The 26,486-nt window shown below is 43.2% G+C and overlaps 1 protein-coding gene across 1 annotated transcript in view; it reads left to right on the top strand.

The window, feature by feature from the left end:
- igsf21a (immunoglobin superfamily, member 21a) overlaps positions 1-26,486 on the top strand; it is a 202,323-nt gene that overhangs the window by 63,123 nt on the left and 112,714 nt on the right. The window contains exon 2 of the mRNA XM_076268707.1: positions 10,178-10,290. Coding sequence (XP_076124822.1) covers positions 10,178-10,290 — 113 coding nt within the window. The remainder of the gene's footprint in view (positions 1-10,177; positions 10,291-26,486) is intronic.

Below are 26,486 nucleotides of genomic sequence, written 5' to 3' on the forward strand. Positions count from 1 at the left end.
ATAGCCCACTGCTAGAGCCTTTAGACCTCATCTGTATCTCAATCTGCCAACAAGCTAATTGTGCATGTTAGGATTCTTCTTGTGTCAGCTTCCTGAAACTGCAACGAGTCAGATTTAGCTTCTCTTCCATCATATAAGAAAGAGGAGACAAGAAGACTGCCTCTTACCAAAGGTAAAGGTCTTGTCTCTTATGTTAATAGTAAAACAAAACAGCGGATCCTTCTTTCACTTGTGAGACTTTGAGACTCCAGTGTTCCTCCTAAATTTATTCTTGCTCACAGTAATGTGTTGGGCTGCGGCCCAAGTTTCATTTTTCTCTGCCAGTTCCACCATCAGCTCTCTCTCTCTCTCTCTCTCTCTCTCTCTCCCTCTCTCTGTGCTGCTTGGTGGCTTTCACTCACCAGGTGGTTCTCATCTCGAGGCGAACCTCAGTCGACGCCATCCCGACTCACTACCTTGGTTAGTCACTGAGCACCGCTTTGATTTCTCAACTTATAATTGGCTGCATCTTCTTGGCTCATGAGGCTGCGTCCACTCTGTAGGCAAGGACAAAGCCTTCAGCTGGACAGGCGAGACCTTTTTATTAATAAAGAGTAGACTGGTGTTGGAGCTTTACCTCTAAGGTTTGATGGTCTTTTGCTATGTAAGCAGATGTTCTTTGTCGCTGTGTATATTCTCACATATTAAATGCCACACTGTGATATCACCCACCCAACACTAAATAGATAAATACACAAGTAAATAAATGATGAAGATATGGATGAGGGAGGTGTGAGAGTGCCAGAATGTCATGTACAGTATCTTGTAGCCCAATACAACTCTTGCTTGTCCTTACCACCCTACCACCAAACGCCTTTGTTTTACGAGCTCATGTGTAGGGGTAGGGGCATCCCAAATCTCTTTGGGGTCGATGGGTAGCAAATGTTGTCTTTTCCTAGGCAGACTGATGTGGCTATACAAATTACCCAGGATGCCTTGCAAAAATGCAAAAGCGAGTTAAGAAATCCATGAATATAAGTATCTTTATTTTTCAGTTGCCCTAAAAAAAACATATTATGTAATCTTTATAACAAGGCCAACAGAAATCTCACATTTATCCACTTTGATGGCAGGATGACCTATAATGACGTAAATTGTTGCTCTTGTTTCGCCTTCACTAGAAGCTATCCAGATGGACAGGGGTCTTAAAGGGTTACATTTCATAGAGTGATATTTTAAGCACCACCCCTGTTGAGCGACAATGAATAGGGATCTTTCTTTTTCCCAGAGCTTGTCATGAAAATGACTAAACATTAAATCATGACAATAACTCAATTTCAGTGCTCTGACAATTTATCTGAGCTATCTGACACATTACCCAAGCTGGGTATGCTTTGCACTTGGGAAAATGATTTTATATAACAACCATAATCCTATAATTATTGCCACTCCAAAAGATTCAAAATATTGCCTGCACTCCTCAAGCATTTTGAAACAATGCAAGAGCCATGGTTTGACAACGAGACCAGCATCCAGTAGCAGACGCCTACGAACAGATGCTTCCTTGGCTTTCTTGATGCCGTGGCTCTGAGTGGTCTTATTCCCAAAGTGCGGCCTCAGCATAAATAAGGCAGGCTCTCTCCAGCGACTCCCAGAGAAACAATAGCCCCTTTCACACGTTCGCCTTTATCACCGCTGAGGTATGGGAGCAGGCCTATTGTGCAAGTGCTGTAGACAGATCCCTCTCAGTGCAAATCAGCCTGCTTATGATGTAGCAGACAGACCCTTGTTGGGAGAGGGAATCGCCCCATTCATTCCCCGCCGCTAGTTCTGCAGTGCAGACACTATAGAAGAGATAGGCCATTAGCATCCATCATATCTGTGGAACACAGAGCTTATCCCTGTGCCGCCGGTCCATCAAGGAGCGTGTTTTGTTTTCTTGTTGTGGTTTGGCAAATTGCTGTTATTAATGGTGAAAGGGCTTGTTGTGCGCCACTCATTAGAGGCTGTTTTTAATGGCAGCTTTGATGGATTAAGACAAGCCAGGGGCCTCACTCTCAAACTCAAACAACCAGTTAATGTGAGACAATTACAACCATCCACTCTGTGACCACTGCTTTTATATTTCATATTTTCATATTTTCATATTTTATATACATTTTATTTATTTATTTATTTATTTATTTATTTATTTATTTATTTTGTCTAGCTTTCGTATAATGTTGCAAGGGGATTTGACCCTGAGTGCTGTATGGTATACCCCCCCCACACACACACTCTGAACAGTCAGCAGTCAGCTTCTGGTGCTCTTCACCTTTGGCTGGCTAGCCCTCATTACCATTAATAGGAGATAATGCCCTTTGGACAAGGCATTACACCAGATCCCGGCTGCATTTTCGCCCTCGCTCACATAAGATTATGTAAGCGCAGGCCAATGTCAATGGAAGGCATCGCCCCTGGGGTGAAAGAGAGCCTTATAATAGATGCGCCGATGCTGGCGCGGGAGTGACACTCCGCCGCTCCTCTCCATCCCAGGCAAGGCAAGGTTGGGGAGACGGGAGGAGGGAGGTCGGGGGGTGTTGGGCTGAGGCGACAACGTGACGCACGAGGCGAGAGACGGTCTCAATAGCGAATGGGCCGTGAAGGCCACGGTGTGCGCCCGTGCCAGGGCTGCTCGAATCGTAGCGGCGCCGCCGGCTTAGACTGCAGGACGGGATCAATGCCAGGCCACGCAAGCGTGAGAAGCGGAATGCACCATAAGCCTCCTTGGTGGACTTAAGCCCCGACTAAAGTCGAAAGCGTGCACACCTGTGAGCCATGCTTACAGCAGACATCCTAGCAGCGTTGCACCCTCCATCATAAGGGAATCGGTGGAGGACTCGTATATTATTTGGGGGGCTCGATTGTTTTGCCAATCAATAGCAAGACCTGGGGGCTACACGTGACTTGAAATATTAGGTGCTCTGCAAAGCATTTCAGGCACAATTATCAGAGTGTAATTCATTTTTGTGTGTCATGCCCTTAACCCCTGGCAGATGAAATCTTTTGGCTGGGCTTTATCCGGGAGTCAATCATGTTCAGAGAAACTCAAGCGGCAGCCATAGACCCTTAATCTCTCGTTGCCAAACTGATTTGCTTCGGTTCTTTAGCATGGCCTTTCTTTTGCTTTCTCTCTCACACACACACACACACACACACACACACACACACTCACGTCATATTTTACAGCAGTGTGGGCCGTAGCCCTTGTGGGAGCCACAGCTCTGTACCTAATTGGCAGCCAGTGTTTACTGTAATGTCTGAGTGTGTGAGTGATGGTGGACCATGTGATAACACTCTAAGTGTGTGTGTGTGTGTGTGTGTGTGTGTGTGTGTGTGTGTGTCTGTGTGTGTAAGTGTGTGTGTGTTGTGAGAGACAGAGAGCTTTTTGTGTGTTGTTGCAGATGTCATCTCACCTTTTGTGTTACCATTGCGTGTATGTTTGTGTGTGTGTGTCAGCACGGTGTATGTATCAAGGCAACACAGTGTCAGAGGCATTCTGAGGCTTTCAGTCAGATGAAGTCCAGCCGGGCTTCCAGCAGAGTGACAGGCACACAGGCTGCCGAGGCCGGCCAGCGCTGCCCGACGCTGGGCAGCTGTGAAGTGACTGGGCCCCTGACAGCCAGGGCTGGAGCTGCCACTGGGCTGACAGTGACTCTGTGTGCTGTCGCTGCTGGAAATCCTCAAAATGCTTTTCACTTCCTCATTCAGCCAACACTCACAATCCAACATGCACACTAATCCTGCATTCTTAATTGTGTACTTCATTTTCAGGCCTAAAATTGACTACCAACACAATTTCAGCACATAATGCTAATACTTTCAGTATTTTTTCTCTCTCTGTCTCTCTTTGTAAAGGTGATCTTTGGTATTTGAAAGTATAACAAACATCCTGAGCAGACTTTACATTTTTTTGGTGGGTTAATAATAACCACATTATTACAATATCTGTGCTATCATGTCTATAGTCTTTTGGGTGGGGGTGGGAGGGGGTTGGTCGTTAATATGAATGTTCGAATGGCTGTTATCTTGCCTGGAAGTGATAGGTAAGGTTGCCATTACAGTGCGGTAGATCATATCCCACAGTAATTCAACAGAGTTCAAATTACCCCCGACGGCATGAGTGGCATTGCATGATGTAACGTGTGGTAGAGGAGGAGAAATCGAAGGCAAAGAGGAGCTAACAATAGTGTCGATAGTCAAGCCCTGGCATAGAACATCTAATCATTGCTCCAAATAATTGGCTGAACCTCCCCTTAGCTTAGCAGGAGTAAGTGGATGCGAGTGGCATGGTGACTTAATGGCTATAGCATGCTGCTGGAGAAATTGCCTCTGGGTGTGTGTACAGTATGTGTGTGTATGTTCTCTGTGTGTGTGTGTGTGTGTGTGTGTGTGTATGTTCTCTGTGTGTGTGTGTGTGTGTGTGTGTGTGTGTGTGTGTGTTCTGTGTGTGTGTGTGTGTGTGTGTGTGTGTGTGTGTGTGTGTGTGTGTGTGTAGAGGTGGAGTTTGAGTGCCAGTGAAATGAGTTTTAGTTGTTTTTTCTTTCCCATCAGATGAAGTGTATCTCACAGGCAGTTGCTCCTTCATTAAAACATTTTTGTTTTGTCTGCTGTCTTTTTTTTTTTCCATGGCGGAGGATGCCGCCGATTTATGGCTGTGGTGGTAAGGAGGCTCACGAAGGCTTTGCGGCTCCACGCTGAGGCCATTTGAAATATGAACTGCACGACAACGAGAGCAGCGTCCATGTAATGAGCTCTTTTAAAATCCCACAGCTCACGGTCCATCCCATTTCACCGAGTCATGCAATGTTCCTCTGTCCCTCCTCCTTCCTTCTTCTGCTATCACTTTTTATGCCTCACATTTTTCAGGGTTGCACAAATCCACATTCTCATAAGGCCACATACATGGAAACACACACACACACACACACACACACACACACACACACACACACACACACACACACACACACACACACACACACACACACACACACACACACACACACACACATACACATACACACACAGTGTGGAGTTAGCCACACCAACTCAGGAGTCAAGATATTAAGTGATCTAGAGGCCACAGATACTACACAACCGGTCAGGGGTCAGGTCATCATTTAGTATCCACAGAGCTGTGCTGATCTTGTTCCATGTGGACACATTTCACTTTCACTTAACCACTTGGCATTGATTTGTTCTTGCCCGCGATGGCTCTGCTTCCTCTGGGTTACACATCCAAGACTGTAGCGAAGGGGGGTGCATTTTACTCATAAACTATTAACAGCCCTCACGGACGACAACGCAGAGAATATCCTCTTCGAAAAAACCCAACTTTTTAAACTTTTAAAGCATCATGATGTTATTTTCCTAAAATGCCTGATATTGCAGTATGTAATGCTGTTGTCGCAGATAGGACTAGGGTATTTGACACACAGGATACCCATTTAGCACTAGATGTAGCCTGGGAATACCCATACGAGCTTTTGGCAAATTTGGAATTTTCTCTGCAGGTCCGTCTGGCCAAGAGGCCGTTGAAGCCCATTTCCAATATCCCTAAAACACGGGCACACAAATATGGCCAATCTGGCATGGACATGTATTTTATTTCTTTGGAATTGAGTAAACAACTGCATTTGCAACTGGGGCAGCCGTGGCCTACTGGTTAGCACTTCGGACCTGTAACCGGAGGGTTGCTGGTTCGAACCCCGACCAGTAGACACAGCTGAAGTGCCCTTGAGCAAGGCACCTAACCCCTCACTGCTCCCCGAGCGCCTCTGTTGATGCAGGCAGCTCACTGCGCCACACTCACTGTGTGTACACTGTGTGCTGTGTGTGTTTCACTAATTCACGGATTGGGATAAATGCAGAGACCAAATTTCCCTCACGGGATCAAAAGAGTAGGCTATACTTATACTCATTTACAACCTTCGTTTACAATATTGCTACACTTTTGAAATTATAAATTATTTGGTAAGAGTTTAATGTACCAATGAACATTTCCAGAGCCACTCCCAATTGTACAATTGTGAAGGTCTAGGTGCTCCCAGGCCACACTAGTTGAGTTTGAATTGACGAAAAGGGGAATTCCTACATAGTGTTACTTTAAAGGAATTGGGCTGCATGACCACACTTCCTTTTCCGTCCTGGTTAGTTCTCTGGCATTTTGTGGGGAGCCAACTGAGAAATGATGGCGGCGTGTTTCGAGCGGCACTCCTCTCCTTATGTGGTCGAGAGGAAATTCATTGGCACTAAGTGGTGAGGATTTGCTTGAAGAGCTTCGGCTCATGTTAATGACCCGCAATCTTTGGCGGGGCTTACACGTTGAAATCCGACGAGGATACCCTGCGAGAGAGGTGATTAATTTTAAAGGATTCTTTTAATAAGCATGTGTGGAGGTGCGGTGTGGTGTGTGTGTGTGTGTTGGGGGGAGGGGGGGGGGGGTGCTGCGGAGGTCAGACGGAGATGGCGAGCAACCGTCACGGGCAAGCGCCTGGGGGACTGACCTCTGCCTTGTCAGGTCACCCTCCCAGCGGCGTTCAGAGCAGGGGCAGCAATGCACTCTGGGAACTGGGTAGGCACAACACAGACAATTCAATTTAGCCAAGTTAAATATTTCTGGAATTGAAGTGGACGTCTGTAGGGGGTAAGAGAAGACCAAAGTCCTTAGGGCAGGAGTCTTCTTGAGAGAAGATAGAGGTGACTTCTCTATGCTAGCATGCATCACCCCCCCCCTCAAATAAAAGAAGAAGAAAAAATAATCTTACTTCCTATCCCTTTTTTATTATTTTGTAGACACAATTTGCTTGCTAAATCTCAAGGAATCTATTCTTATCAATCTGCAGTTATTTCCCTTGAGTGCTCCCTCTGTTCTCCTTCATCTCCTCAAAGATAAATGGACAGACTCGCCAGAAGTGATTTTTGGCTCTATGACTCAGAGATAACCCTTCTGAAGAGAGAAAAGAGGAGTCGGCACAAGATTAAGGCAAGCTTTCAGAGAATGTGTTTAGGTTATATTATAATACAATAGTATGTAAGATTTTGTAGAAGTAATGCAGCAATGGTTTTGTAACACTGCACATTTATTTAAAGGTTATAAACACACACACACACACACACACACACACACACACACACACATCCCAAACATTCCAAAATGTTGAATGATTTTTTTTTTTAGCTGGGACGACATTTTGTGTGAAGGGAATTACGTCACTCTGCCACAAGATTCACAAAGGACAATCGGTCGACCCGAGTTTCGATTCCTGCCATTGTGAATCTGTGTGCTTTGGATAGAAACATTTGCTAAAAATCAGTCAACTAACTTAGACTTTAACACTTTGAATAACCAGCCTGGTTACTATGTTTGTGGATTTCACTCCTGACAGCGTGTAACAAGCTAAATCACACCATAGTTCTTAGTGAACTGTAGCAGTGACAGTCAAACAGTACTTACTTTACTTACTGTAATGGAAGACAGGGCTGTGATGTGTACCACAATGCTGATTCTGAACTAATGGGAGGTAAATGAGGTGTTGTGAGTAAAAAAAAAAATTCTGTGTGGCAGAGAAGAGCACTTCTGGTTTCTTTCTCTCTCTCTCTTTGTCTTTCTCTCTGTTTTTTTTAGCTCTTCATTAAACCTCACATTTAATACATCTCCAACAGGTCTTAATGATTTAATTCAAAATTATCTGAATTTGAGACAATTCCCTCTCTCTCTCTCTCTCTCTTTCTGTATGTGTGTGTATTTGTGTCATTTTGTAATTAGATGAATTAATTGGGCCCAGCAGGCCCTGCTAATACCTTCATCAGGGTTCCTAGCAACTGCCTGATGTTTTGAACACTTTGATACTTAGCATTTTAAGGACAAAATCTCTTCCCTTAAGGAAAATTAACAGATTGGCCGGGAATGGATGGAGGATTTGTTTATAAAGATCATATCCTGTTTGGATCTTTATTTTCGCATGATGTTGCAGTATTGAATCTTAGCAAACAGCTGGTCCCCTTGTTGGGCGTGTATTTCCTCATGTCTTTGCACAGCTAGTATCATGACATTTGTTATTTTTGTAAACTGCACAGACTCATCAGGTCATTCATTTGTGTGTGTGTGTGTGTGTGTGTGTGCGTGCGTGCGTGCGTGTGTGTGTGTGTGTGTGTACAAAAGTACCTCTGGTGTTCTCTAATATAGTTTACCTTTCATGTATACAAATGCTTGTTTGATTAACGTAGGTCTATTCCCTCACATTCCTTCCTGGAAGCAATTCTTTTTAAAATTGTAGATTTGTCGATATTCTATTTGTTTTTAATTTTTTTCCATTTCTTATTGAGCAGAAATAGCTTCACAGAAATAGCTACTATAGACAGACGAAATATGAATGAAGGAAGACTAGGAAATAAAGAATGATGCAACTCTCACATACAAAGACCATGTCAGAATTTGAAAGGCTGGTGAATATTTTTTTTTTTATACTTTTTATCCCACAGGGAAATTCAGTTTTTTCAGCAGCCTTAAGAACATACAGCAAGCACACATGTATGAATAATGGCATATTGATACAGTAGGTAGACAAGAAAGGCCCAGAAACAGAGAGGGGTGGTGTGTGTGTGTGTGTGTGTGTGTGTGTGTGAGAGAGAGAGAGTGTGTGTTCTTGTGTTTATGTGTGTATTCATGTCTGCCTACTTTAAAGCACTATGCATGTCAGATTGTGTGTTCTTTGGAATTAGATAACACAAAAACAACACTTCTTTGTTACACCAATCAGATACAACCCAAGTTGAAGTGTGAGAGCCTTAATTTAGCAAGCAAACGTTATTCAGCTTTTTCCACCCACTATTCAGCATTAACTGGTCATAGATCATCGATGGCCTAGTCTGGACAACAGTGTAGATGAAAAGCTGAGCGTCTGCTATTGGAGGAGAATTGAGCTCATTGATGTAGGATGTTCCTGCTGTTATTGGTGATGTGCTGGATCAGCTAATTACGCCGGGCATCTAAACATTTTGATAAATGTGCTTTCAGCATGCAGGAAATTTGATCAACCCTTGTAATTATAGTCATTAACTTTGTAAGACAGCAATACAGAGAGGCTTGCCAAATGCATTGTCACATAAACAGACAGACACACACATGCAAGCTTTTACAAACACAGATACACACACACACACACACACACACACACACATGCACACACAACAAATATAACAAATACAACAAATATACTGTATATGTCAACTTTATGTGTACTCAAGAAGAGAGGCATGAATGACCAAATGTTCGGTCACTGAACAAAGTGAATGTCAGAGTTATTCTGTCGATCCAGGCTCATGAGGATGAGGCCTAGCAGAGCCCGGGCGTCGAGTCATTGGACGTAATTGTTATGATTGTGTAATGGCCATTTGCTCAAGCAACCATTGGAATGGCACTGATGCTTGGAGTAAGCGGATTTTGCAGAGCAGAACACAGAACAGATGGCAAACTGTCCAAGGTTTAAGAGTAACTAATACACTGCAAAGGATGGCTTCCAAAAATTGAGGGGCAATGGTGCGATGCACATCACAGCACAGAACACAATTTTTTGTCAAAGTTTATTGGCTAGTTTAAAGGACATTATAGGAGTTTATACAAAACAACAAATCATATTGGTGATAAATAAAAGCTGTGAAATATGGTGGTAAAACTTGCATCATATTTGCAGCAGGAGAGGTGTGTTTTTTTTTTGCCTTGTTTTCTCCTCCACTATGTGTACAGTTCAAAGGATGTGATCTGTGTGTTAAAAATGTGCTCACGTCTCAGTTGTACAGCTCTGTGCTGTCAATTCTTGCCCTCTGGGCTTAACACCTGTGCTTTAACATCGCATAGACGGCGAAGGGAAACATTTTCGCCGTATTAATGCAGCTCGTATAAACCGCTAAACTCACCACTAATTCCTGTTTCATCTTTGAAGTAGTTCACATTTAAATGTGGAGCTGCAGTAACTCTCCTGCTACCATTTTGAAATAATTTATACCATAATTGATTATAATTACATGATGGCGGTGAGGTCGTGTTAGAGGAAATACATAATAGAAAGACGTGTATGTTGTTGTTATCACTCGGATGTGTAATTAGTTTTCAGTTAGAGATAATGTTGTATTAATGTGGTGCTCTGCCCAACAGGATATTTGACTGTAACCATTGAACCTCTGCCACCTGTTGTTGTCGGGGAGACGGTGACGCTGAAGTGCAACTTTAAAACTGATGGGAGACTGCGAGAGATTGTCTGGTACCGGGTAAGTGATCAGCACAGATCTCTCTCTCTCTCTTCCTTTCTCTTTCCTCACTGTCTTTAATTATTAATCTGTTCTTTTTTTCAAATTAATCTGTTCTTTTTTTCTCTGTCTGGCAGTTAGTATGCTTTGTGCATGTGTGGTTTGGTTGTATCTCAGACCAGACGGGCAGATATTTTTCACGCCTTCTGCTGTGCGTGGTGTTCATTTTGCAGTGTCAGTGCGGCTCACCCCTCTCTCTCTCTCTCTCTCTCATTCTCTCTCTTTCTCTCTCTCATTCTCTCTCTTTCTCTCTCTCAACCGCCAAACATGCATACCTGTGGTGTCTACTTATGATTACAAGTCTCCTCTGTGCTGTTCCAGTAGCTCCTCAATGACCCGCCATCATCAACATGCACTTTGTTTGTGTGGGTATGGGGGCAGAGGGCGAAAGCTAAAATGTCCCTTCTGTGTTTAGTTCAGCTATTATTATTTAACAGCACTGCAGGTGCAGGCAAGGCCACTGTGGTGTTGGGAGCTTTTTGTCCCAATCAACTGGCCGTAGCTGCGGCCCTAATGTCTCGCAGCTGGCCTCTTTACGATTGCCGGAGCCCCAGCGGGCATGTGCGTTACCCGGTACAGCGGGCTGCCGACAATTAAAACCAGCCACATTTTGTCTGTACACACACACACACACGCACACACACACATGCACACACACACACACACACACACACACACACACACACACACACTCTCTCCAAGTCTTCCCCTTTCAGACATGTTATCAGGGCTGCCGCTGCTGCTGCGGCTGTTGCTCTCACCGTTGCGGAGCCTCCACTTCTGGACTGGCCCACTGTCCAGATGCTGCGTCTAATTGTGCGAAGACAACAGCAGCTCTGAGACACTGAGGCCGGCGTAACAACTGCAGCACGATAATTGTGGTCTGGGGACTGGCCGCTGCGTTTCTGTTACCACGGATAAGAGTCCTTTTGAGAGAAGGGGGATGGGGGAAGATGGGGAAGGGGATGTAATGGCGGTCGGTCTGTAGCCCCACTTTGAGTCATTTGATTAAACCTCTGACGCGGCTCATGAGCCAAAGCAATACTCGCCAGGAGAGGGCTGACATAGAGTTACTTTTGAATTAGCGGCACCTCAATAACACTTGTGCTAATAAGGACTGATATTAAAATGACTGTGCGCTGGGTGCGGATTCCTCCACTCGCTCCACACTGCACACTGTTTGACGGAGACGGGTTTTAATTTCAAACGGAATAATGAAGGCTGATAACTGGCATTATATTTGCTCTCTAATAAGTGTGTCTTTGATTCAACCTTGCATCCTTTGCACTTCATGAAATTCACAGTCTCCACAGTACCCTCTTTGCAAATGCTGACCTTTTGAGACAAGACAAAGGGAGATTAATAGCACTTTACATATTAGCTACTGAACCATACATCATGCTGAAGACTCCGACAGTTTCATAGAATCAGGATTGGAATCTGAAGAAACTGTTTGTTATTGCCAGACTTTGCCCTGTTCCGCCTGACTGAGCACTGCTTTCTTCAAGTGCAACGAGGTGCTATTAGCATTCCGTGTAAGCCTTTTAACAAATTAGGTGCGACTGATATACTGTATTTCAATAAGTCTGCACTGAATGCATTACACAAGCCTTCAGTTTCAGGGTTTGAAAAAGCAGAGCTTTTACAGTGGACGTTGTTCCTACTCCGGCCAAAGTGTCTGAATTTAGAGCAACTGTTGGAATGACAAAGTGCTTTGGGTTTGGGAAAACTGAGGTGTTTATTTTAGCCCATATGGATTGTTTGAAAAGCTCACTGGCAGGTCGTTCATTCCAGTATTCCTCATACACAGTCTGTGTATCTGTCTATTCCAGAGATGGGAAGTAATGAAGTACAAATACTTTGTTACTGTACTTAAGTAGATTTGTCAGATATTTTTACTTTACTTTACTATTTATTTTTGAGGCGACTTTTTACTTTTACTCCTTACATTTTAACACGAAAATCAGTACTTTTTACTCCTTACATTTTACAAAACTGGCTCGTTACTTTAGTTTTAAACAATTTCAGTGGAGTTACCATTATTATTTTTCACGTCATCAATAGCGGATGGGAATATAGCCTATGTTGCACTTTACGTACCACTTCAAGATGACTCGACAGATTTGGGCGGCATTCATTCGTGGCAAATCATTGCAGCTTGATGGCAGTAACGTTAACGTTAGCACGTAGTAGTATGTCTCAATTAAATTTAGTCCAAAATGCCCTCCTCCTCTCCTCGCCTTTGGTGCTTCCCTAACTTCTAGCTGCAGTGTAGCCTATATCCTTAGCAATAAGTATGCAGCATTGGGTCTTGAACAGGGATGTAGTGGAGGCTAAACGAGTTTACCCACCTCTCAAAAGAGTTTATTCACCAATTACAACTGTTAACATTTAAAAATCACACTGTATTATCCACAATAACAATATGTACACTCATCAACACTCTATGAACCATTTATTGCCACTTGTATTGTTATAAACATTGGACAATAACCTCCACCATCATCAAACATGTTCTAAATGCCTTTTCTAAAAATCTGATACCACATGGCGCAGTCCACCTTGATGCCATGCCATGAACCATGATCACAGAATTCATAGTTTACCCACCTCTTATTTTACCACTACATTCCTGGTCTTGAAATATTCACAGGAATCCATAGGAATTAAATATTTGTGTTGTTTTATCCAATATTAGTTGTGCAGATATATAGTCCATCTTATACACACCCATGAAGCCAACAAAGAAAATGCAAAGATGGAGACTTTTGTGTAATTATTCCATTTTGTTTAGTCATTCTATATCAGAACCTGCCATACAATCCAAATAGTCTACAAGAAACCTCAGAAATGCATACTTTTATTGTCAGTATGCATTTTGGGGTAGTTTCCAGGGCATTACAAAACGCATAAGCATACCTTGGCAAATAATGGTCTAAAGTTCTAATTTTTCATTCTATATTGATCTACTTTTGCACACAGCTTCGCAAGACCTGGTGCTAGGGCTCAGTTGTGTTTCTAAAATCATATCAAGTGACCTACAAGGCTGAAATGTGGTCATTTCAGAGAAGCTTGTTATCCGGCAGAAAGAAAAAACAATATTCTAGGCTCTGTAACTCTGTGCCATTGCTTTCTAAGAAACTACAGGATCTTGGCCTTCTAAAGATGTCCAGCATTTGATGGTAGGCCAAAAGAACACACTGCCCTCTGAAGTAGGCAGTGCAATGTTGGGGGGGGAAGCCTAGAAATGGCCCAACAGGTTATGGGAAGATTTAAAAAGAGAGACTGGCACTCTTGCACTCTAGTAACATTTGTATGGTCCAGGTACTGTTGCATAAAAAATGGTTGGACTATGGACTACTTTTACTTTTATACTTTAAGTAAATTTCCAAGCCTGTACTTTGTGACTTTTACTTGAGTAAATAAGTTAATCAATACTTCTACTTTTACCAGAGTATTTTTTAACACAAGTATTTGTACTTCTACTTGAGTACGGGAAGTGAGTACTTTTGCCATCTCTGGTCTATTCAAATGATCCTGTGAATGTGATTTCAAACAAACAAACCAAAATATGTTAAGTGGAATATTGGACGTGTTGAATATGATCACAGGACTCTGAAAGCCAGTTTACCCCCACTAAAAGAGATTTTTCCTGCAAAGAGTAAGCATCAATGAGTACTGTTCTGGCTCTGCCTTAATGATGAATCTGGAATGAGTGGACGCTCTCACAGCTCTTATTACCAAACCTATTGGCTATTGACAGCATTTAGTGTAGATCAAGCCCACAAAGAGTACAGCCATCGGCTATCAAGTACTGGCGGCCGAACAAAAAACCCAGAGCTAGTAATAAGTACAGGGCCCCCGTTTCTCCCTGGACCTCTCCTCCTTACAGTCGCTTATACATTATAAATCAATTATCCACGCTTGGCAGTCAACGTTTTCTTTAATCTTGGCCTTTTATTTGACTAAACTGCCGACTTCTCGTTTTTACTCCGTCCCCCATTGCTCCAACGTAACCGGGGTTGATATCCACCTTGGGAATCGCTGTATCTAATCGAGGCCAAGCAGACGAGACGGAGGCTTTGTGAATGAAAGATCGCAGCCATGGGTTGTTCATTACGGACGTACCTTTATCTTGACAGATTCTGTTTGAGGATTTGGTAATGCACACCAGGGCGCACAATGCTGCTTCTCTAAGCACATCCTCAGCACAGCTTAGGCCTCGGTGTAGCCACTCAAGATGATGGAGATTGCCACAGAAGTACTCTCAAGCCCGCGGCACAGAGCAGCTATTGGCCCTAAAATGGAGACAAAAGAGGCTGAAGCAGTGCTTGACTTTTCTCAACGTTGTTTTTCTTTCCAATTTAACATCTCTCGTTGACAAGGTAGAGAGCTTCCGTCATTTTTATTTTATTTTAATTAAAGCAAGAATCTCTTTAGTGGAGGAATAAGACTCTCAAAAGTTCTGAGAGTCATATAATAGTTTTTACTCCTATTGAAGCCAGTTAATGAAATTATGTTCAGACATTTTATTGTGTTATGAGATCTGTGAAATTACCTCTTTTATACATGTTGAGGTCATGAAACGGTTAAGGATGTAATGCATTGCATGGCTTATCTCTAAGGCTTGGTTGATATATGATAATCTTGATTACTTGAATCTTGTTTATTTATGCTAAAAGCCCCTCCTTATTTGCATGTTTCAATGAAACATGGAGGTGACGATGCTGGCATTCTCATAACTGTGTAGAATATACCCATTTTGCAAGCAGGCACTAAAATGGGTCCATTATTGAAACCACAACTGAAGACATTTCCTGGGGTTAATTGTATCACTAAGACTAATAGTTTGAGGCCATATTAGCCCATGTTTAAAATGTAGGGAGAGAGAGAGGGAGAGAGAGAGAGAGAAAGAGAGATAGTGACTCCATTATCAGAGCCATTTATCCAGCGCATCAAGGAGGTCTGCAAATGCCTGGCAAAGCAAACATAAAATCATCCAAAGTGTAAACAATATTACTCCCAGGACTTCATAAATGCATTTATTCTATGCACTGTGCTCAGAGGCCTCCCTTGCTGGGCCATGGATTAGGCATCCTGGCTGTGTACTGTAATTCCATCAAGCTGCCATGCGCCACGTTAAAATGCCTTTCTGGTGGCCTATAAATAACCGAGAGAGGGAGAGAGAGAGAGAGAGAGATAGAGAGTGAATCTCTTATCGCTTTGAAGACATCATGTATTATGTTGGCGGCTGCATTGTGGGGACGGAGGAAGGGCCCACCGGAGACTGCTCCTCAGTGCGATGGCTGGCAGTTCACCTCACGCTGTGCTTGTTCTGATTATGTCATTCTAATGAAGAGCTATCCCCAGTGCCGTCCCCCTGCGGCTGCCCAGTGCGTCGCCGTGACGGCTTGCGGATGGGGGTGGGGTGGTGGGTTGTAGAGTTCCACCTGGCTGCCTGTTGAGCGCGGGTGCGCATCGGCTTTAATCTCCGCCGGTTAACCCCCCCCCCCCACACACACACACCCCAAACAACTCATTACCGGAGCCACCCAGCTCTCACTGACAGCCCTCTCAGGTGACATCCACCCTCCTGCTCTCCGCCAGAGCCAGCTGAGCTCAACCAACCATGCCGGCCTGCACCCCCCCCCCCCCCCCAACCCCCATCCTCATCCCATCCTCCAACCCATCTTTTTTTTCTTCCCAGGGAGCGGCCAATTTGCCGTTGACCCGACTTTGGAACATATGTGGCTTGAACGCTCTGGTACATTATTGCTCTCATCACAAGGGGAAGTGCTTTGATGTCCAGGGGTAAAGTCAGGAGGAAGTGCTCTTGTTCACCCTGTCTAAGTACCTTTCACAGTGCCGTGTAAGAGGAGGCACTGTTGTGGAAGAAGAACAAGAGACATATCCTGAATTCGGCTAGTGACTGAGGGGGGAATGGACTTCAGTTTTCCGCCAGATTTCTTTGTGTTCTTTTACAGTCGAAGTGCATTCATGTTATTTTCAAATATTTGTGCCGTGCCTTTGGATCTCCGTTACAGACTTTTGAAACCAGGCCTTTCTCTTAGACACTGAAGTAGCTTGTTTCCATTTCATTCAGATACTGTATGTTAATATGGGCTTTTTGATTTACATATAATCAATTTTGATTAATTGTTCTGTGGACAACACTGCTTTAACATTGCTGATAAATATCTTGAAGTCACGTGTATGAAAGTTCATGACCAGAACAATATCCATGAGACGCTGGGTCACGAGTTATCAGCAACTGCGCTAATTGTGTAAGACGTGTCAAGCGTGAATTAAAAAACACATTTGATCTTGTCAAGCTTTGCCTTGGACGAGTCGGTCCCAAACATCGCCAGCTGAAGGATTTCTCATTCACTGATGGTAATACCAGATGAAAGACAGCTAGCTTCTAAAGGAACTCAGATATTGAAATGAAGGTTGAATTGGTGTGTCAAGCGTTTCAGACAGATTGAAGACCTTGGTATGTTCCCTCCCACTGTGCTGTCATCTCATCAGCGATTCACTGGAAAATCAATTTTCTCTTTTAACTACAATTTGCCTTTGTTCCATAAATTTATCTTTTTTTAAGTATATTTTTTGGGGCTTTTTTATGCCTTTAATGAAACAGGACAGTGGAGAATGACAGGAAGCGAGTGGGAGGGAGAGTTGGGGGTGGGATCCGGAAAGAACCATGAGGCGGGAATCGAACCCGAGTTGCCGGCGTACAGTGCAGATGCCCCAGCCAGTCGCGCCACGGTTGGGGCCTCATAAATGTATCTTAATAAGTTTCTATGGACATGCAGTAGTGTTAGGAGTCTAACTCAATGACTCGTAAAAACAAAATAATGAGGAGAGCAAAACTCTTAGTCAAGGTCCAAAAGTTGTTATGGTAGAGGTGTTTATTTTTTTCTGCTATCTTGTTTACAGTGTAAAACATCTAGAATTTGCATCCACCTCTCCACCAATTGTCTTCACTACAGCATGAAAGGCTTTGTTTGTTTCCATGCCAGGGACTCATAAGCCAGGTAAACATGGTATCATTTCCGGGATTGTTTGTTCACCTACAAACGTTGAACACAGCACACTGTTTTCTTTTTTTCTTGACTGAATGCGTTATTGTACATACAGTGCTATGTGCACATTGGTGGTCACGGGGAATGAATTGTTGGCCTCCTAAATCTCTTAAACCTTCCAAAGCAATTTTGTCAGAGCCAACCTAGAACGATTATTGGTCTTCCAGAAACGCTGCCTACACTTAGGAGCTGTCTTCCATTCCGTACACATGCTTACACACACAAAGACACACACACACACACACACACACACACACACAGACAGACACACACACACACACACACACACACACACACACACACTCACACACACACACACACATATGCACACATTTGGGATGTTGCTCAGGCTTAGCTTGTCCACAACCTGACAAATCCCATTATAGCTATTGACACTTAGGGACATGATCACACTATGCAAATAAAGTTGTGTTGGCAAGATAATGTGCCACTTTCTGATAGCACTGTGGAGAGAGAGAGAGAGAGAGGTTTGGATAAAGTGTGTGTGTGTGTGTGTGTGTGTGTGTGTGTGTGTATGTGTGTGTGTGTGTGTGTTTTCGTCCAGATTAGAGCCGTTAGGACCGTTTTTTGGAACGCTGCTGCATAGTGTGTGTGTGTGGTTTTTTTTTTTCCGGAGCAGTGAGTCAGACGGTTGGCTGGCTGCTGTGTCACCGCAGCATGGGGAGGAGAGCAGCTCTTGACCCAGAAGTCCTATGGATACTAATCCTGTTTTTTTCTCAGTGGATAGAGGGAAGGAAGGAGAGCGATAAAGGGAAAAAGGGACAGAGAGGGAGAGAGAGAGAGAGAAAGAGGGAAGGAGAGGAGGAGGAGGAAGAGAGAGATAGAGGGAGGTTTGAGAGGATGGTAGAGGGAGGTATGCAGGCATGCTCTGCCACTGCTGTGCATCACAATCCTCAGAATTTCCTCAGCTTCTTTTCTCTCTGTCTCTCTCTCTCTCCCTCTTTCTTACCCCCCCTTCTCTCTGTCTTTTTTTAACAGCTCCGCCTCTGCTCAGTTGCCGAGGCAACGGGAGTGTAGGTACCGGCAGAAGGCGAGCATGGCGTTCGTTCGCCGGTTCGTTCGTTCGTTCGCTCGCTCGTTCGCTCGCTCCTGTGTACACACAGCACTCCCCTGTGGGGCTTCTCTGTGTGTCTTGCTTCCCGCCGCTCTCAGCCCCCATCTGTGCCGGTGTCTCGTCGTGGAAGAATCTCTCACTCACGCTTGTGTCCCCTCCACATGCTTCATGCATGGTGGCTAAAACAAGCAGGGCTAGTCCTGAATCACACTGAAAGTGAGTGAGAGGATGATGAACAAGGAGGTGATAACACTGACACTGACCTGACCCCATAGTTTTATTCAGTGGACACCTTCAAAATTAAGAGTACAAGTATAGAATAATGACTGCTATATGGCAAGAAAAGACTAAGTAAAAATACCTCCCTTGATATTATAAATGGCAGTAAATATGTTGACTGGTTGATTTGTTGATTGATTGATTGATTGATTGATTGATTGATTGATTGACCGCTCAAATAGACAGAGGCATACAGTACAGATTCATGTAGGTATTCTAGATATATAAAACAAATATATTTTATAGCCAGAATTCACCTTCTCTGTTCACCACCACTACCACCTCATATGCAGTTACAGACAGTATACAGCAGCTAGTCTGCCTCTATTGCAGAACGCACCCAAAAGAGCTGTGTGAGCAATAACACGGCACTAATGATGGGTCCTCATTTAATGGTCCGAGTAATTGTTTGATAGCCACCGATATTTGCACTCGATTGAGCATTTTTGTTTCTCACTCATCTCGTAGCGACGCAGTATTGTCCTACCATAACCATAATCAGGCCATTGCTCCGTGGGACTCCGCTGATTTTGTTTTGCTTATTGCCAAACTGCAGAACAATTGAAGTTTAGCTTTGTTCCAAGATTGAACTGGGTGGCTCGGAAAAAAAAAAATCACCATTAGTGAGATTGGGGTAGGATTGTGTTATCTATGTTTTAGACATACAAAATTCTCAATCCTAATTGTCCTTTGGGATTTTCTAATTAGTCTCTTTCAAGGCCTTTTCTGCACAAGTCTTATTACGAATGCCGCCTGTTTCTCTGAACTTCCTGTAAAAAAAAAAAAAAAAAAAACTTGGATGCAAGCACTCTGAAACTCTTGAGTATTGAGCTCATTTCTAATCAGTGGCAGTTTACTAAAAATTATTTCTGGTCCAAGGGCAAAGTGGATAAGCCAACTGATCGAGGATGCTGCGCTGTAGCGTAGCCGTGTGCATGGTGTTGTGTAACTTCGTCCTACAGGTGGATGTCCAGTATGCTTGAGTGGACATGTGAAGTGTGGCCGCTCTCTGGGGACTGGCACGGCATGCAGAAGCGAGGTCAGTCAGATGACTGCAGTCGCGTTTGAAGACCTATCTGTTAGAGTTCAGACGGTGGATGTGCTAGTCATGTCTGTGTGTGTCTGCTGTCTGCATGTGTTTGAATTTGTGTGTGTGTGTGTGTGTCAGAGAGAGAGAAAGAGAGAGAGAGAGAGAGAGAGAGAGAGAGAGAGAGAGAGCGATGGAGGGAGACAAAGATGAAAAACAGGGAGGGAAAAGGGGGATCTGAGAGAAAGGTGTGTGTGTCTTCTCTCTGTTTGTGTGTGTGTGTGTGTGTGCGTGTGTGTGTGCGTGTGCATGTGCATGTGCGTCTGCGTATGTGTCTCTCTGTGTGTGTGTGTGTGTGTGTGTGTTTCTCTTGTTCTCCATACTGTGTGTGTGTGTGTGTGTGTGTGTCTGTGTTTGTGTGTGTTTCTCTTGTTCTCCATATGTGTGTGTGTGTGTGTGTGTGTGCGTGTGTGTGTGCACTGCTGTAAAGGTGAAGTGAAGATAAATGGACAGGGATCACTGCTCTTTCACCTTTACTTTTAAGGACATCAGCAGGACAGATAATGCACTGTCATTTCAAAAGACTGGAAAACTCATACATGCTGGCATATAACAAATGAGTCTCCCAGTTGCTCAGAGAAGGTTAGACCAAATAGATTTGGAATAACGTACTGCCATTTTTTTAAAAGCAGTCAAATCTGTGTATGAAAATGTTTTGCAGTTAAATTGATGTTGATGTTGAATTATCATTTAAACCTATGACTTTTTATATACATGTATAGGCCTACTGTATATTTTTTCAAGACTGATTCTGATGAATGAAATATCTATTTTTAATCTAAACTATTTAATATACAGATGTTTGACACAGTTTTAAATCACAATATGTGATTTTACTTCATCACTACTTGTTGAATTGCATGCACAAAACAATCTGACTGTCTTTCCGACAGCCCAGCAAGTTGCCCTACTGATGCATTTCCCTCAGTGCAGTACATAAGACTGCACACACGCTCATCCATCACAGAGTATGCTCTCAACTGAACTGGGGGCTTTTTTTATTTGTAGCTTTCTCATGTCAGACCCAGCCTGCATGGTTCTCTCACCCTTCCCCACAGTGTACCAAAAAGCTCTCTTAACTTCAGGACAACTGGCAGTCCCCAAAGTAGTCCCTCTGCAGATTTTCTAAATCCATTTTGCTATCACCGAATGATCAAACATGAAAGTGATTACTTAGCGATTAGGACTGGATCAGAGGCTCACTGTGACATTTGCATTAGAAGGGGGAATGAGATTTCCATGCCAGCGGCGACTTAGTTGTAGCCCCTGCATAAATACAACAAAGTGGGTTCCCTCTGGAAAGAGCAGGAGAGGGAGAGAGAGAGAGAGAGAGAGAACAGCCAGGGAATTCTAGCTAGAGATAAGTGCAGGGGACCCAACTAAGGCATTGCAGAGAAAAATAACTCAACCCACAGGATGCCAGATGCCTTGCCAGCTCCTTTGGATGTAGTGCGCTTTTTTGCCAAATTGCATTTCTCCTGGGATGGATCATTTTGTTCCTCACGGACGAGCCGTCAGCGGGTGGCTATATTGTACAAATATTTCCTCTCTCCCGCTCACTTGAGCTCTTAAAATGGTTTGTCGCCATTTGTCGAATTTCCAAATGCCTCCGAGGTTAAGAGATTGGATTACGACCTATAGAGGTGCCTGTGGTATTCAGTTAAGGACAGTCATTCTCTGTTGTGTTCTCATTGTGGTTGTAGCCCTGGGGTGATGGGGACTCTTCCTCCCTCCATGACCAGAAAAAGATCACAGTGTTATCTGACAGTGAGTTTGTTTGAGGAAAGCAAACAAACAAAAACAACAGCAACAAAACACCACTTTTTGTCAATTCCTGTGTTGAACAGGTTCAAGGGCACCAATACACAGTTTTTTAACACTAATGACAGTGATTATAATTTGCAGTTGTTGAACAAGGTGTATGTATGGCTCAAACTCGTTAATTGTTTATGACAGAAGTGTCCCCTGGAAGTGTGAATTTGCCCTTCAACTGGAAAGATTTGCGTGGGCTTGGGAAGGGGGCAATTCTGTGAGCATTAGTTGATTTTAGAGAAGGATTTTTGAAAGCTCACGCTGGGTCCAGAATCACATTTCCAAAGACCTAGCAGCAGGGAAGAACAAGTTGTATAAGCAGTATAATACTCGGTAGCTAAAAGACTTGGGGGCCTCTTGTGGCGATTAAATAGTGAAAGCAGTATTTTTCAGTCTGCATACAATAGAGGCTTGAAACACAAAATAGCCCATTTCACGTTGCTTTTATAACCTGATTTATCCAAATGATATGACAGGGAAGAATCTGAAACTCAAAGTATAACAAAAAGACATACAAAATGATTTTCAACTCCTTTCATTCAAGTTCTCTTTCAGCAGGGAGTCCATTGCTATAGCAACCTCATTATAGGTGAAATCAGAGCCATATAAAGGTAGAGTTGCGGGACTCTATAGGGAGGGAAAGTGAAAACCAGCTCCCCAAGTGGTTGCGTTCCTATCGAAGAGCAGCTCCAATGTTAAGTCTATAGACCTATTTTTAAAAAAAATATTGTGAAGCCAAATCAGAGATGTTATCCACCAAAAATATTTTTCAGTGTCTATACAGTAATAATCTTCTAACTGTGAAAATGTCAGACCCTATTTTGCCTTATTTTAAAAAATCGAAATTGCTTCTTTTGTTTCATAAACGATCTACAAAAGAAGTCACGTGACTTTACCCATATGGAAGGCATTAAATTAAGATCCCAATGTGCACCGAGATATATTTTTTCTAAAAATCCCATCCACTCCGCTAAACTCTAGGAACGCAACCACTAGATGGCAATGAGATTACTTTCCCTCCCTATCTAGTGTGGCTGTGAATGAGCTAACGTCACTAGCGCGACTGATGGGTTGTAGTCGTTGGAATTACGATCTTTCACAATGTTGTAATTCAATAGTTACGAAACAAACTGCAAATGTCTTTACATGAAAAATTGTCTTTAAAATTGACAAACATCATATGGGTAATTCAAGGCACAAGTCAACCGGGACCAGAAAATAATTTATTTTTCGCCATAGACTGCCGTTCAAATTTTTTTGAAAGATAGGTCCCATAGACCTCTCCAGAATAAGTCCCGCCTCCGTAACTTCCGTATCCATCCAACTTCCGGGCGTCGATTGTCTATGGGAAATAACATGGCGTTTCGAAATATCATACCGGTAAAACATCTGTAGGTAGCGAAGTAGAAAAAGCTGGTGGGCAGATTGGCCTACACACTTCTGCCATCTAGTTTCCACTGGATTTTTTGATTGTCGGTGCCGTTTAAGTAGTATACTATAGACTATACTACTTAAACGGCACCGAAAATAAAAAAAATCCAGTGGAAACTAGATGGGAGAAGTGTGTAGGCCAGTGGTCTCCAACACGGTGCCCGCGGGACGGCTATGAGGCGCCCCCAGCGCACCTTCTAAAAATAGCCAACAGGTCGCCTGCAGATCACGCTCTAAAAACACGCTCTATTGTGAATTTTTCAATCGATATTTAAGTCTAGACCAAAACCATTTTAAGAATGTATGTAGCCATACATCTGTAACATTAAATTGATATTGGTGATATCTTACAAATTGTAGCTGCGTTAAATTTTAGCCTTTGGTTCCAAATCCGTTTCCTATTCAGTCTTTAAACAACAACAGAAGCGGAGCGCATACACGCTGCTCGCACACATAGACAGTAAAGGGGGAAAAACTAGCTCGTCTGGTGTAGCCAATGGAAGCATATCTTTGCAAAAGTTCTGTGGCCATTCCATGCTCGTCAAATACGGTTCTTGCATGATTGTTCAAGAACTGAAAAACAATTGCTTTAGCTCACAGGCCTTTTCTCCTCCGTAGGCTACTGCCGTATAATAGCGCTGAAAATGTTGTGGCATGCATGACTGAGCAGGACTGTGCATTACCTTTTTTGTCAGATCATGGAGAGATTTCAGGTGTGCAATAACTTTAAAAGGAGTTTTCATATGTCAGGGTGGTGTGGGCGATTACTATTAAAATGTTAAAACTGAATTGTCCACTGAAATCAGAACTTAAACAACCCCTGAATTCATAATGGTGGGTGGGTATAAATTGGGTACAAATTTTAACCCAAATTATTAATTGCACAAAACGATTGTTTTTTTTGTTTAAAAAAAAAAATAGATTAGATTTCCCATGCAAACTTTGAAATGAACAAACTGAACAAAAATGTTGGTAGTGTTGCATAGGCCTACACAATATTGATAATTTAAAAGTACAAATCTCATAGGCCTATTATTTTAGGAGGATTACCCTCGCAAAAAAGGGGTGAGGGTATGTTTGTTTCAAATGAGTAGCCCTCCATATGATTTCGGGTCTTCAGGTAGCCCTCATTCCCAAAAAGGTTGGAGACCCCTGGTGTAGGCCAATCTGCCCAGCAGCTTTTTCTACTTTGTCACCTACAGTTTGACAGGTACGATCTTTCAAAACGCCATGTTATTTCCCATAGACATTTGACGACCGAAGGTTGGATGGATACGGAAGTTAGGAGGTTAAATGCTGTCTGGGTAAGTCAGTGTTATGGAATTCATAGCCGGGTGAACACCGAGTAAACATAGCCTAGCTAGATAGCTGGCTACGATTTTCATACAGTAATATCAAAGATCCTTGCTCCTTCTCAACTCTCTGGTAATATTCTATTCACAAAATACAACCAATAGTACGGTAATGTTAAATCTTACTTGTGAAAAGTAAATCCCCCGAAGCCTGTTTGCGATGGTCCGCCGATTTGAGCAGGAACATGCTGCACAGGGCTGGCATCTTGTGTCTTCTGCTGCAACGCAACGAGGAGTATGACCGGTCCAAGATGGTGGCCGCATTTCTCGTTTCCAGCAGCCAATGCAGCGTCTAGCCTATGGATTTAAGTGGCTTAAAGGCAGCAAAAGTGGGATAGTGCAACTGCTTCCCCAAAACAATTCCTCCATAACTGTGTATTTAATCATTTGATATGTGGATAACTTTCAGTTGACTAAACAAAAGGTAAAGATTTTGTTATCACAAGGCTAGCTGGTTCGTTATGGCGAAGCATTAGGGGTTTGCACGGACGTCACGTTCTGGCCGGTAACCATGGTAACCCAGCACGCGCTGCCATATTGGCGGTACTCAGTGAATGAAGTACTATGGGATATTATGCACTTTGGATATCTTACGTGATTGTAGCCATGTCTAAACAACAGAAAAGCTCATCAAAATGTGTCTAAGATGCAAAGGCATATAGGGCAGGACTTGGACCACAAGAAAATGCGCGATGTTTCGAGAAATTACAGTTTATGGGCAGCGCAGATCCATATGAGTTGGGTGAGGGAGACGAAGTACCAAGTTCAACCACAAGCGCCCCCCTTCCTCTGATAACTTCTGGCATTATTCTCCTTTCTCCCTGGTTTTCTAATAACTTTTGGAAGTTGATACCTATACACCACTGGTTTTCTCAGTCTGACCTATTGGTACAACCTACAACACGGCAATAATTAACCATTTTCCTCGACGATGTTAGGGATTTACTTCAGTGCCTAATGCTTTCTAATGAGGCGAGTATTTCCAATATGGCAACGTCCAAATCTGATGACACGCCGTGCAAACCCCTAATATAGCCAACTTTGTTTGCAGCAGTGAAGCTGAGTTTGTTGTTAACATTGTTGGTAACTGTTCGTTGGGAATTTAACCCCAACATATAGATACAAGAACCACAACACGTAGTATGGCTTTGCCCACAAACTCTGGTACCAAGAGGAGAGCCTGCTAATGTAAGGAAGAATTCCTCACACCATCAGTCTCCGACTCTGCAGCCCAAAAGCTGTGTCTTTTATTGTACAGATGCACACAGAAAGTAGGAAGCAAGACATAGCGACTTTATTGTGACATACTCTTATCTCACCCACACACACACAGAGACAGGGTGCAGTTCCTGTCTGTCTGGGTGCACACAGAGCCCGTCTACGGAGAGCCTTGCCACTCCGTATTAAGTCCCATTGTACCGAATTTTGGATGCAGTTCCACCAGAGTTCCACTGGGGGCGATCGCCATGAGTGCAGAATGAATGGGAGTCAATGGAGCTAGACGGCTAAATTTGTCTCTTTCACCTGATTGTCGTTGACAAATCTCAGATTTGATTGTAGTTTGTATAACTTCAACATGGGTTATAGGTCAAAAGTTGAATGAACGAGTACTTATGTCCTTTTGATTTCTTACAGGTTGGGTCGTTGTTGCACATAACACGCTAGCATTGTGCTAATGAATGACGTCATTGACACATTTAAAAGGCTTTTTAGAACAATTAAGTGACTTTAAAAAATATAATACTCAACCAAGTGTATTTTCTTTGCCTCCCCTTTCGAATACAATACTCAAATTACTTGAAAAAAAATTATATCCCGAGCTGTATCCTGGGGTACAGCTCCATAGACCTCCATGCATTCTGCACTCGTGGACGAGCGCCCTCATGTGGAACCACAGCAGGAACTGCAACCAATTCAGAAACCGGAAGTTTTCCGAGAGTGGCAGTTCTCCCCTTATTAGACATTCTCTGGTGCACACTTTACTTGTACTCTCTGTTCTTAGAACTCAGCACAACAACATTTAACTTGAACTCTCT

The sequence above is a fragment of the Alosa pseudoharengus genome, unplaced genomic scaffold, assembly GCF_046254945.1.
Source record: "Alosa pseudoharengus isolate Yale_2024_CS ecotype anadromous, Long Island Sound unplaced genomic scaffold, YU_APseudo_1.1 YU_APseudo_1.1_scf_5, whole genome shotgun sequence".
Taxonomy (NCBI): Eukaryota; Metazoa; Chordata; class Actinopteri; order Clupeiformes; family Clupeidae; genus Alosa; species Alosa pseudoharengus.